Source organism: Tachypleus tridentatus, chromosome 4 (assembly GCF_004210375.1).
Source record: "Tachypleus tridentatus isolate NWPU-2018 chromosome 4, ASM421037v1, whole genome shotgun sequence".
Taxonomy (NCBI): Eukaryota; Metazoa; Arthropoda; class Merostomata; order Xiphosura; family Limulidae; genus Tachypleus; species Tachypleus tridentatus.
Window position 1 is genome coordinate 109,353,069 of NC_134828.1, and position 14,851 is coordinate 109,367,919.

A 14,851-nucleotide genomic window follows, 5' to 3' on the forward strand; every position below is an offset into this window, starting at 1 on the left:
ATCATAGTATAATTATTATAATTTTTATTATAATATTATATTTTCATAGTATAATTATTATATATTATTATTATAATACTATGTTATCACAATTAGTGTGTGTTGGTTCCACAGAAATCTGTAAATAGAAGTACCTTGTTATGTTTGAAATCTAGTTCTAATGTGGCACAGCAGTATGTATGCGGGCTTACATTGCCAGAAACCGGGTTTCGATACCTGTCGACAGAGTACAGATAGCCCATCGTGTAAATGTGAGCTTCAAACAACGTGCAACGGTTCCGTAAAATGGTCCTCACAACGACATCTGTTGTATAAAAAAAACTAAACTTTTGTCGGATACCATAACGGATTAGAAACACGTTTACAAAAAAAATTCATTTCTACTGCTGATTTTTTCTAAGTCTGACTAACGTATTAAACGTTTCACTAAGGCTTGACAAGTAAAATAATATGGTGAAAGTTTAATACGCTTTCTTATAATACTTATTCTCACACATATAGTGTTAATTAACTCAGGATAACTTGTACAGATTTACTGATATGACGCGAAGGAATATCTCTGGTTGTCATGTGACCCATTATGTTGTACTCTAGTGATAAATTATACATAGCATAACCGAACGTTTATGTCTCGTTCTTATAATTTCATAAAGGTCTTCTGTAATTCACAAACAAACTAACTGAAATCATTCTTATACATTCTTACATTTTCTGTTCCCCACCATAATCATTTATAGTAGTGGTGTAATATTATTCTGAGACACCGTACAAGTAAGTAGAACATTTTAAACTACACGTACTACAACCGTACTTTGCTTATACGGTGTCTTTTTACATTACAGTTTAGACCGTATAACAAATACATTGTTATTACGAATTAACCTACTTTATTAACACTTAGTACAGTTTAGACTCATTATGTTTTCCTGATTATGTCGTATTGAAAATATATGCTTGTCGTAATTTGTTATTTATTTATTCGTATTATATGTATTAAAAGAAAGTGTTAGAGAAGGCTAGAAACTGAAAATGTATTTATTTGTTCGGCAAAGTTTAACCAGTGACGAGCACTGAGGCTCATTTTAGAATTAACAGAACTAACACTGACATATATTATTTTATTTTCTATTCCAATATAGACTGTAAAAACATTCTACTTTTGTTTAACGTGTATCTGTTTAATCCACTTCCAGTTCCCCATACTATAGTTTTCTGTAACTTGTTTAAACTTAATGTAATCCCCAGCATGATTTAAGTTCAGTATACCAACTGATACAAGCTACTGACACCTGTTACTATTTTTGATGTAGGTACCATGTGTTAGTGTGTTACAGTTTCTCTTTAGTTAATCTCTTCTTGGTGTGTCACAGTATCTGTGTCACACCACGTTAGAATCTGTTAGTGAACTCTAGTATTTGTATTAATGTCTGTTAGTTTATAATAGTTGTATCACAAGATCCCTCTGTCCGTTTTAATGTGTTGTAGTATATATTAGATCAAACAGCGTTAATGTATTCCAGTACCTATTATAGTGATCTATATACTATTCTCATAAGTATGTTTAGTGTCCGTTATGTTGATCTATACTGTTCTCATTAGAGTGTTCAGTGTCTGTTAGGTTGAGCTATACTGTTCTCATTAGGGTGTTCACTGTCTGTTAGGTTGATCTATACTGTTTTTATTCGTGTATTCAGTGTCTGTTAGGTTGATCTATACTGTTTTCATTTGTGTATTCAGTGTCTGTTAGGTTGATCTATACTGTTTTCATTCGTGTATTCAGTGTCTGTTAGGTTGAGCTATACTGTTTTTGTTCGTGTATTCAATGTCTGTTAGGTTGAGCTATACTGTTTTCATTCGTGTATTCAGTGTCTGTTAGGTTGAGCTATACTGTTTTCGTTCGTGTATTCAATGTCTGTTAGGTTGAGCTATACTGTTCTCATTAGAGTGTTCACTGTCTGTTAGGTTGATCTATATTGTTTTCATTCGTGTATTCAGTGTCTGTTAGGCTGAGCTATATTGTTTTGGTTCTATTCAATATTCCAAATAATTAGTTTGCAATACATAGTTATTAAATATTTTGTAATATTAACGTACTAGTACTCTACACAGCATTGTTTACCTTTTCCGTAAAAACACTTGTACGGGCCTACGTTTTTAATGTTGTTTCATATGTTTATTATATTTGATAATTATATTTTCAAGTTTCTGTTATGTTCATTTAACACAATTCTACGGTGTGTATTTGTACGACATTTAAAGTAGTTATCTGTTTTACAGCTGTACAACGTGGACGTCTTCCTTCCGCCCAGCATGGCCTCCCTGGTCAGATGACGTTAACCAATGGAGACACTTTAAATGGTCATTCGTATTTGTCCAGTTTCATATCACTTCTCCTCAGAGCAGAACCCTACCAGCCCACGCGCTATGCCCAGTGTATGCAACCAAATAACTTCATGGGTATTGATAACATCTGTGAACTAGCCGCTCGCTTGTTGTTCAGCGCTGTAGAGTGGGCAAGAAATATTCCTTTCTTTCCTGACCTTCAAATAACTGACCAAGTAGCTTTGCTCAGACTTGTCTGGAGCGAACTCTTTGTGTTAAATGCGTCCCAGTGCTCGATGCCTCTGCACGTGGCACCTTTATTGGCGGCCGCTGGACTACATGCCTCGCCCATGGCGGCGGACCGTGTGGTGGCGTTCATGGATCACATCCGAATCTTCCAAGAGCAGGTTGAGAAGTTAAAGGCTCTTCACGTTGATGCAGCTGAGTACAGCTGTCTTAAGGCGATCGTTCTCTTTACAACAGGTGAGTGACGTCACATCATTTCCATGACTTCAGAAGGTATCTTACGTCACAACTAAAAATAGTATTTCGTTATCAACAAGGAATAATAACCTATTCGATAGTTTTGGGAAAATAAAAACAACCACTGATCTGTAAGTTTATGAATTTGTATGAGCGTTAAACGCTTTTAATTTTGTCAGTAATCAGACGTGTACAAGAAATTTTACAAGACGTGTAAAAAGACAATAAAAAAAAGAAAACGTAAAGTAATTTTACTCTAATTTGCAATGGATGTTAAAACTTGATGAATAAACGTAATACGACCTTTAAAGTTTAACTATTACGATTATCACGTCATTAGAAAGCTACCAAGTTCTACATTTCTTAGAATTTTGTCACACCTATAACCACTTAGTAGACACTAACCATATTTTGGAAGTAGGAGAGTCAGCATCGCAAATTCATTTACACAACTAGAAGGAGTTATAAAATGTATTTACTACTGTAATTAATATACGACAGCACTTTATGCAAACAGCTCGTGTTTTTCATGTTCTGTGCTCTATTATCTCTTTAATATAACTTCAATTAAAATTTCTAATATATTTAGTTTTATTATATTTTTTGCTATAACGCTTTTTACTATAGAGAATTTATTCCATTTGTAGCGTATTATATGGATTTAAAGCTATCCTAACTTTTCTGAGCTGAACAAACTTCATGAGATATTAGTGGTTTTACGGCCGAAAACGTTAACAGCTAGTGTACTTAACTGATGAAACAGTGTATTCTAATCTTTATAAATAAGAGGAATATATTTAATTAGGTACATTCGTTAGCAGATTCACCTTTAATTTTGATCTAAGTGTGTAGCTTGCTGTGACAGGAAGTCAATATTAATAAATTCTTTGAAGGAGTTGGATAAAGCAGTTTTCTTCCACAATTGTCAGTTATTGTACAATGAAGAGAATTCACTCAGCTATAGAATATAAGTTGATAAGCCTTTAAGCATTCTTACGTAACTAAAAGGTCCTGTACAATGACAATTTGGCCTTTTTAGCTAAGAAAGAATAAGTGATACAATAAAACTCAAGTTATTTGATTAAAGTCACCCAAGAGTTGGCGGTGGGTGTTCTTGACTAACAGCATGCTTTTCTTTGGGTTTATTTGTTCAAAATTAGGGATAACTATTGCAGTTAGTTTATGTACAGCTTAACGCTAGTATCCAAAACACAAAACAAACAAATATTCTAAACCCCATGGATATATTTAAGTACGAGCTTTACTTACTTGTATTTTTATAGGTACATTAAGTACGAGCTTTACTTACTTGTATTTTTATAGGTACATTAAGTACGAGCTTTACTTACTTGTATTTTTATAGGTACATTAAGTACGAGCTTTACTTACTTGTATTTTTATAGGTACATTAAGTACGAGCTTTACTTACTTGTATTTTTATAAGTACATTAAGTACGAGCTTTACTTACTTGTATTTTTATAGGTACATTAAGTACGAGCTTTACTTGTATTTTTATAGGTACATTAAGTACGAGCTTTACTTTGTATTTTTATAGGTGCGTTAAGTACTAATTTTCCTATTGTAACTAAAATAAAAGAGACGTAATATTTTTCATTTATTTATCTTTTCAATAAACTTCACAAGTGATTAATATGCATTTTTCGAGTTAACTGATAGAATTTCTCATCAAGAAAAATGAGTGTTCTGGTGGCACAACGGTAATCTTAAGAGCTTGTAACGCTAAATATCTATGTTCGATCCACATGGTGGGTACAGCAAAGATAGCCCATTGTGTAGTCTTAAGTTTAATAACAAACAAACAAAAATACGTATGATATACTCTGAAACAATTTTTTAACACATGGAACGGATTAAGGAAAACAAATTAGGGGACAGATCCTTTATATTTCGGACATAAAAAGGATTTATTGAGAAATGTTTCACTCAGTGCCTTAAAAGTGTGTACAGACGTTATGGTTTTGTGAATATACGAATAGAGTTTTCTCAGATGTGTTTGAGTATGTTTGGAAATGGAATATTTACATTTTTAGAATTAGAAATATTCTGGAAGAGTCTCGTAAATGCAATTCCAGAATATGTTTGTTTGTTTTAAATTTCGCGCAAAGCTACAAGAGGGCTATCTGCACTAGTTGTCCCGAATTTAGCAGTGTAAGACTAGAGGGAAGTCAGCTAGTCATCACCACCCACAGTCAACTCTTAGGTTACTCTTTTACCAACGAATAGCGGGATTGACCTTTACACTATAAATCCTCCAAGTCTGAAAGAACGAGCCTGTCTAATGTGATGGGGATTCGAACCCGCGACCCTCGGATTACGCTTTTCAGAAGAGGCTTCCCTCCTGTTCATGTGGTCTATAACAGTACTTAAACAGGATATCAGTTTCCTGGTTGAATAGACGATCAGAAAAAAACTATTCTCTGTTTCCAAACTGTGGAGTTTAATAAAGCATTTATTTGAAACTAACCTCACATTTATACTTACTAGGTTAAAATGTAAATACATAAAAACTTATTAAAATAATACATTTCATTCTCATTGTTCTACGTATAATTATTTCCCAGCGATCACTTTCTAGTTTTTTAGCATTATTTAGTCTTCTGTGATTGGCTAGTTAACAAGATAACAAGAAACCGTTTGTCTCTTTAATGTTATACATTAAAAAAGTAAAAAATTTAACCCATCTACTATTTTTCACGAAATCAATGATCCTTCTTGTAACCTAATGTAAAACATTGTTATCTACAACTGCTGACGGCAACTCATTCCACAAGCCAATCACTCCTGTTGGAAAAAAATAAAACCGTCTTACATGGAGCCTAGTATAAAAAAAACTGTATTTTCGTTTTATTATCTCAAGAACAGAGTAATCAGAGAGAGACCTTTATACTGATCCACCAAATAATATTAACCAATTTCTTGTATATTTCTCTCATCTGAACCCTTTTCTGTAAGTTTGTATCCTTTCTTAAACGAAAACAAAACTGTACACAGTATTCGAAATGAATTCTAACTAAAAGTTTGTTTAGAGTTAATCACCTCAGTAGATGCTAACATAACCAGGATAAGTTTTACAATGGAGGGTGCTAACATAACCAGGATACGTTTTACAATGAAGGGTGCTAACATAACCAGGATACGTTTTACAATGAAGGGTGCTAACATAACTAGGATACGTTTTACGATGAAGGGTGCTAACATAACTAGGATACGTTTTACGATGAAGGGTGCTAACATAACTAGGATACGTTTTACCATGAAGGGTGCTAACATAACCAGGATACGTTTTACAATGAAGGGAGCTAACATAACCAGGATACGTTTTACAATGAAGGATGCTAACATAACCAGGATACGTTTTACAATGAAGGATGCTAACATAACCAGGATACGTTTTACAATGAAGGGTGCTAACATAACCAGGATACGTTTTACGATGAAGGGTGCTAACATAACTAGGATACGTTTTACCATGAAGGGTGCTAACATAACCAGGATACGTTTTACAATGAAGGATGCTAACATAACCAGGATACGTTTTACAATGAAGGTGCTAACATAACCAGGATAAGTTTTACAATGAAGGGTGCTAACATAACCAGGATACGTTTTACAATGAAGGGAGCTAACATAACCAGGATACGTTTTACAATGAAGGATGCTAACATAACCAGGATAAGTTTTACAATGAAGGGTGCTAACATAACCAGGATACGTTTTACAATGAAGGGTGCTAACATAACCAGGATACATTTTACAATGAAGGGTGCTAACATAACCAGGATACGTTTTACAATGAAGGATGCTAACATAACCAGGATACGTTTTACGATGAAGGGTGCTAACATAACCAGGACACGTTTTACGATGAAGGGTGCTAACATAACCAGGATACGTTTTACAATGAAGGGTGCTAACATAACCAGGATAAGTTTTACAATGAAGGGTGCTAACATAACCAGGATAAGTTTTACAATGAAGGGTGCTAACATAACCAGGATAAGTTTTACAATGAAGGGTGCTAACATAACTAGGATACGTTTTACGATGAAGGGTGCTAACATAACTAGGATACGTTTTACAATGAAGGGTGCTAACATAACCAGGATACGTTTTACAATGAAGGGAGCTAACATAACCAGGATACGTTTTACAATGAAGGATGCTAACATAACCAGGATACGTTTTACAATGAAGGATGCTAACATAACCAGGATACGTTTTACAATGAAGGGTGCTAACATAACCAAAATACGTTTTACGATGAAGGGTGCTAACATAACCAGGATACGTTTTACCATGAAGGGTGCTAACATAACCAGGATACGTTTTACAATGAAGGATGCTAACATAACCAGGATACGTTTTACAATGAAGGGTGCTAACATAACCAGGATAAGTTTTACAATGAAGGGTGCTAACATAACCAGGATACGTTTTACAATGAAGGGTGCTAACATAACCAGGATAAGTTTTACAATGAAGGGTGCTAACATAACCAGGATAAGTTTTACAATGAAGGGTGCTAACATAACTAGGATACATTTTACAATGAAGGGTGCTAACATAACCAGGATACGTTTTACAATGAAGGATGCTAACATGACCAGGATACGTTTTACAATGAAGGGTGCTAACATAACCAGGATACGTTTTACAATGAAGGATGCTAACACAAGTAGAAGTTAGTACACAACGAAGTGTGTTTGTATTTACACTGCAGGGTTGCAGTATACAATACAATGTGTTCATACAACTTAGAGCTGCTTTACACTAAGGCTATTTCCTCATCTAAAAGTCATTTTACAAAGAAAACTACGAACAGAGCAAGTGGTTACTGTACCATGAAATCCGCCTCCTTAAATAGAAGTCATTTTACACAGAAGTGTACTGCTACAACTAGGAAGTATTGAACTGTTAAGTGTATTTACATAGGGGACTGTGTAATAGTTTTTTAATACAAATATAAGAACCTGTAGTTGACGTTTACTAACAAGGCCAAGATATGGTGTACAAAAGCGGTGTTTCTCGCTGAGGCTAGAATTTCGTGCGTATCAGCTATTAACTTACCCTGTGTGATCCAATGAAAAATTACATAACACTCTCTATGACCACCTGCATACTGACATTGGTGTAAATACTGATCTTGTATTATTTTCAAAAAGAGATAAAAGTAAGGAATACAAATTACACACTATTACTTCTAGTGTCTGTCTTGCTATTAAGTTATTATATTAACCACGCCATGTATTCTGTACCCAGTACCGACGTGGCCTTTCGTTCAAAACCACGAAGATACAGACTGGAATCACTACGTAGTTTGTATTTTAATTTTTTTAAAATTAAAGTTAAAAAAGACACATTATACAAGGGTGATTTTGTAAAATATAAAAAAGTTTTTTTTTCCTGTATTTTATTCTGTGAATCTACAGGGTGTTCGGAAAGTCACTGTGCAGTTTTGTCTGTTAATAAATATATAAGTGAACAGTGACTTTCCGAACACCCTGTAGTTGAGATTTATTGCAATTATACCAACCAACTTCAAAGATAACCTGACAGTATAGTCTTAGAGAACCGCGTTGTTGAAATAACATGTACAGATACACTGAACAATCAATCTTACTGCTAACTTATATCCACTTTAAAAATAACCATGTTGAGCTTTATTGTGAACAAATTACGTTAGACATGACAGACAGTACAGCTGTAAGTAAAGTCTTCTGTTAAAACATTGGAAATCTCGTGAGGCGAAGGAAACTTGGAGTTCATTTAGTTGCTTGATATGCGATAATAGCTATGATTGTGAGTAATATCCTGTAATCAATATGTGTCTGTGCGTGATTGGTAATTTATTTGATAGTGCGTAAAATTCTATAATTAATATTTCCACAGTTCGTAATTATTTTTAACTATTTCAAAGCAATGTTTTCTTATTAAGACTTCCATGCCAATAACTTGTTCCATTTAAATACGTTCAAATCTGCATGAAAACGCCCCACTAAGAAAGAATAATGAATACATTCTCCAAGTTTATAATGGGCCCTGTATTCCGTATTTTATATTCACGTTAGAATATGTCTAAAGCTTGGCCGACACCCACTTCGCTCTTGTGATGTTTGATATAGTTTGTTCGGTATTACGCGTGTAGATACATATCAAAGTGTTGAGTATATGAGCAAAGAAAGCTTTACTTGCACTTAAAAATGGTGTGTATATTTTCAACGTGGGGAAATCATGCATCTCGTGCGTAGCCTCAACCCCAGACGAACGTCACAAAGGTATTAACATTTGTTTTGCCCTTGAAGAACGTAAATTCATTATTTGTAAACTTTAATTGAAAGGAAGAAAAGCTGCAGTGGAGATCCTTACAGTCGAAGTTGAAATAAACGTTATTTATGTGTTCGGAGGAGTTACTAGGGTCCATATAAGTGGACCAGCTTCGAGGGTGTAAACTTCTGTGAAACAGCCAAATTCTAATTTCACGTGTACGAGAGAACCAAGATGTTTTTGTTATTATTCTTGTTTAAGACTTATGAGAGAGCTTCTGCAAAAGCAGCCCCTAGGTAATTAATGGATAGATGTCGAGCTGCAGAAAGTAGATTTATTTGCTGATATAAACTGAGATCCTATGTTGACAAGCACATTGAAGAACGGTTATCTAGACGCTAAAGTACAGCCAATATTTTAACTAGAGAACACAACACTTGTAGTCTGTATTTTACTGAAGTCATGCAGTTTATTAAACAGCTAGAAATAACACTGTACAATAGCTTGTACCGATAGAGAATTGTTATAAAGGGGTGTTGTAATTTTGTCTCACTGGTATGTGAGGATAGTTGTGATCTATTGTAAGGAAATATATCGTAATGTTTGTTTGTTTGTTTTTTTGAATTTCGCACAAAGTTACTCGAGGGCCATCTGTGCTAGCCGTCCCTAATTTCGTAGTGTAAGACTAGAGGGAAGGCAGCTAGTCATCACCACCCACTGCCAACTCTTGGGCTACTCTTTTACCAACGAATAGTGGGATTGACCGTAACATTATAACGCCCCCACGGCTGAAAGGGTGAGCATGTTTTGCGCGACGGGGATGCGAACCCGCGACCCTCAGATTACGAGTCACACGTCTTAACACGCTTGGCCATGCCGGGCCATATCGTAATGACTTGTGAGGATATATCACAGTTAAAGACAACAGTGATTATTTTTAAAATGTTGCAACAAACCAGTTCAGTGATTCCTTGTTTTGGAAACTGCTCGCTTAGTAACAATGCAGTCATCAGCCTCTCCATCAACTCTGTGGTGGGTTTTGTGTAATAAAACCAGATGTACTCGAGAATGGTCCCCAAGGTTTCTGTTTCAAGAGTAAATAGCATAAAAAATTAAGACTAATAAATACTATTATTTCTTGCTTTTAAAGTTCGTATTTCAGGTTATGTTGTAGCCGACAGAGAGTATAATTTTTCTTGCGATACATGCAACGCACACGTTTTACTAACATCAAGATATTACACATCGCAACGTTAAGCGTCCCTTATATAACGTCACTTGGGCCCGGCATGGCCAGGTGGGTTAAGGCGTTTGACACTTAATCGAGAGGATCGCGGGTTCGAATCCCGGTTGCACCAAACATGCTCGCCCTTTCAACCGTGGGGGCGTTCTAATGTGCGGTCAATCCCACTATTCGTTGGTGAAAGAGTAGCCCAAGAGTTAGCGGGGGGTGGGGATAACTAGCTGCCTTCCTTCTAGTCTTACACGCTAAATTAGGGACGGCTAGCGCAGATAGCCCTTGAGTAGCTTTGCGCAAAATTTAAAATAACATAACATAACGTCACTTTATTGACTACTGACTGACTGATAGACAACACAGTACTATAGAGTAGTGCGAATTGATAAAAACAAGTAAACACTTCATGCGGCATTAGGCCGTTTTCGGAGAAGTAATGGAATTTGACTGTCACTTTTATAACGCACTTACGGCTCCAAAGAGCTTCAACGGTTAGTTAATCATGAATTGTCGGATTCACACTATAGGCAGCTAACCTTTAGGCCCTCTCTGCCTTAGTAAAAAATTATAGTTATTCATATGAAGACGTTACAATAAAATAACGGATCAGAGGTTTCTGAGATACATTTTTATTTCAAGTGGGTTTCTCGTCATCAAGGATCAGAGGTTTCTTATATAGCGATTCATACGGAGACGTTACAACAAATAAAGGAGCACAGGTTTCTATTATAGCAATTTATATGAACACGCATTAACAAACAAAGGGTCAGAACGATTCAAAAGGACAGATTAGAGTGACGAATATTGAAAATATTTTCGTCTTAGTGGAGTGGTCATGACAGCAGAGTTTGCAAAAAATTCTAGCTTTCCTTTGAAAAACATTTAAACAAAGTCATGGATGTTGATGAGAAAAATATTTCTGTGAAGTGTGTAGCTATTTATGTGAAAGTATGGAACTTGTTTCAAATAAAATTTTCTCAATTATTTTTAAACCCTTTCGAGACTATCTGTTACATTTACTACTTTGAATGTTCTGTTGTTTCAAGACTAATTGTCACATTTTTCCTCTGAATGTTGTATTATTTAAAGTATAATTGCTACATTTAGTGCTTTGAATGTTCTGTTGTTTAAAGACTATCTGTTACATTTATTACTTTGAATGTTCTGTTGTTTCAAGACTAGCTGTTACATTTAGTGCTTTAGTATTTTAAAGAGACTTTTAAAACATGCTAAGCATAAGGAAATTAAATTTAAGAAGCGTCTTCTTACGAGGATAGACTTTACCTTTTCTACTAAAATACCCAAGGTTTCATTGTGGACATAAAAAAACATCCACAAAGGACAATATACTAAACATCTGACGTTAGGGCTGCCGGTATTTTCATAAAGTTTTTGAAAGAATTAACTTGCTAGTAATTATATCAAAAAATTAGCTTGGAAATAGCTCGTGATGTTTCATATAAGGTTTATTTGTGGTAAACTGCTAGCTCTAATTTACCCCACTAAACTGTTGTGGAGACACTCACCCTGTAGCTGTTTTCTACCAGTCAACACAAACCTGACTTTTCCTCCAGTCAACAGGTTTTGTCCCTGTTTCTTCCTACTTACAAAAATGGAATTCAAATGTCCGAGGTGAATGACCCTTACATGGGCATACCCCTACGGGCACGAGGTACCTCAGTGGCCATGTCATCAACTCTTATGTTATCCCAAGACTAGTCAACACTGATATCTCTCCTTCCTGCTTTATCCCCCCCTGCCACCATGAAGCTCTTTGTTTGTCTCTATAAACTTTGTCACGCGAATGTCAGTGGAAAATATTTTAGTTAAATAATGTAAAGAAAATCTATATCATTCAACTCGCTGTAAATTTTATTCTCTTTCTAGCTGCCTGTATCAGACAGAGGCTATTCGACACATTCTCTCATTTGGTAGCACAACAACCAAACAGTACAACAATTTCATATTAATCGCTTCATCTGGGATCACGTTGTATTTTTAAACTACACTGAAATATCTACTCGTGGATTATTCTTTGCACAAAAACTGACGTAGTTCTAGTAATAAATACACTATGGCTAATAATAAATACTCATTAGCTAGTAATAAATACACTATAGCTAATAATAAACACTCATAAATACACTATAGCTAATAACAAACACTCATTGGCTAGTAATAAATACACTATTGCTAATAACAAACACTCATTGGCTAGTAATAAATACACTATTGCTAATAATAAACACTCATTGGCTAGTAATAAATACACTACAGTTAATAATTAACACTCATCGGCTAATAATAAATACACTACAGATAATAATAAACACTCATTGGCTAGTATCAAATACTCTATGACTAGAGTAAATACTTTATGGCTAAAATACATACTTCTGTCATCATAATATGCAGTATACTTGTTTCAGATACGTAGCTATATATACACAGATATATTTAGAACTAAACAATACTGTGTACATTTATACATGATGTTTGTATGTTGTAGAAAAACCATAAGAAGATGTTGTGGTAACTCTGCAAAACAATAGCTAGATTTTCTATTGTTATGTGTGAAAACGTTAAGAGTTCAATATCGTACAGTTGAAGGTAAAATGCGTGTGCGAAACAATCACATTACGTGAATGAGCACAACTGAAAAGAACCATTTTGTGTTTACTTTCAACATAGTTACATAATGAGCCTTATACATTTATGTGTAGAAACAATTCGTGTAGTAGAAAGAATGCATATTTTGCTAAAATATTATTATAGTTTTATAGAACTGGAACAAGTTTTATTCTAAGCTTATGAGACAGGAAGATGCTGTTACATCAGTAGTGTTCCGATTGGTTGCTGTTATAAACCAGTTTAGAGTCCGCTTGACGGTTCGAGTCGATTAAACTTGAACGAAGCGTTCTAATCCGAACATAAACTTATTTTCTTGTACTTACCATTCGTTTGACTGTTTAAACAATGTATGCATGTTACAAGTCATCCAATCATTGAACTGTAACGGCAAACAAAGTTAACTCGAGAATTAAGAAACACAATTCTGATGAATATCCTTGTTGAAGGACAAAGCCGGGTAATTCAGTGACTTTTAATAAAATATATTTTTTATTAGTTGCTATCCGCAATAAAGCTTTCCATTATTCTGTTAGGAAATAGCTCCCACAAATTGCGCCTACTAGCCTGTACATGTAATATGAAGCACATTAACCATCTATTCATTCAGTGCTAACAAAACAATTAACGAGTTATTAAGTAATTTATCGAATTTTTTTTTTCGGTTAAAAATTTTGTTTTTCTTGTTTCTATTGAGGGATGGGTTTAAGCTGCTGTCTCTAACAACATTTATCAATGGTTATTAAAGCACAGAAAGATTTGTTTGAAACTATATTTGAGAAAGCTACGAGCTAAACATTTCTCTTACATCCAACATATTCTCATTTAAGCTAAGTGTTCAATTACTGTTGCCAAGTATTAACACGTTTAACATTTTACCAAAGAACTAGTTGTTACTGCGGTGTAATCTCCTCCCATAACTCATAACTGCTCTTTCGAGACTTTGGGGTGCTATAGACGAGAAAACACTCAAGAATCCGTGATGATTTCTCGTATCAACGTATCTCATCACTCACTAGTACACTAATTTGTGTGTTTCTGGCCATATCGACATCAGTTACGGCTGTTAATCTCTGGACTGCGACTCAACGTCAGGAGCAGCTTAACGCTTATATCTCAGTGTTGGATAGAGACTTAACGTGGGATCTAAGTGTTCCCTTTAGATATTTTCATATCTGCTGATTTGCATTGTGGAGCAAACAATATGAGTTACGAAAAAATCGACAAAGAATCAATAGATTATGAAACTTTGTTTTAAAGTAACGTAGCATTACAATAGAACTGAAAGTTTCATGTGAAATCCTGTACATTACAAGTGCTATTAAAATCTGTGTAGTAACATTCACCTTGTTGTTACTACATGGTAGGAATAACACTGCACATGCTGTCTTTCCATTACTTATTGTAAACTCTGTCACATTAACATTACACATGGCAATCAACCAATTACCACCTTGTAACCATGGTAGGGATAATACTGCGTATGCTGTCTTTCCATTACTTACTGTAAACTCTGTGACACTAACACTATACACAGCAACCCACCAATAGCCACCTTGTAACCGTGGTAGGAATAATACTGTCTTTCCATTACATTTGTAATTACACAGAGTAACAAGTTACTATCACGGTTAATCATAACTACTGAGACGTAATAACTATTTTTAACGAACGTGTATGAGGTACGTGTAATAATACGTAGATAAAATGTCCCTTTGTATCATCTATGAAGCGAACAGGACATTGTTGACTTTGTATTACCAAATTCTGTTGCTAAAGGTAATACTGTATTTTCATTTCCTAAATCTCATTACTGGAGGTAAAATAACACTAAAGGTAATTTTGTATTTGTTTAATGTTTCAGCTTGATAAATCCTGTAAAGTATCCATTAAAG

The 14,851-nt window shown here is 34.8% G+C and overlaps 1 protein-coding gene across 2 annotated transcripts in view; it reads left to right on the plus strand.

Moving 5' to 3' along the window:
* LOC143249871 (nuclear receptor subfamily 2 group F member 1-A) overlaps positions 1 to 14,851 on the plus strand; it is a 60,017-nt gene that overhangs the window by 3,080 nt on the left and 42,086 nt on the right. For both annotated transcript variants that reach the window (XM_076500454.1, XM_076500455.1), the window contains exon 2: positions 2,278 to 2,805. In XM_076500454.1, coding sequence (XP_076356569.1) covers positions 2,278 to 2,805 — 528 coding nt within the window. The remainder of the gene's footprint in view (positions 1 to 2,277; positions 2,806 to 14,851) is intronic.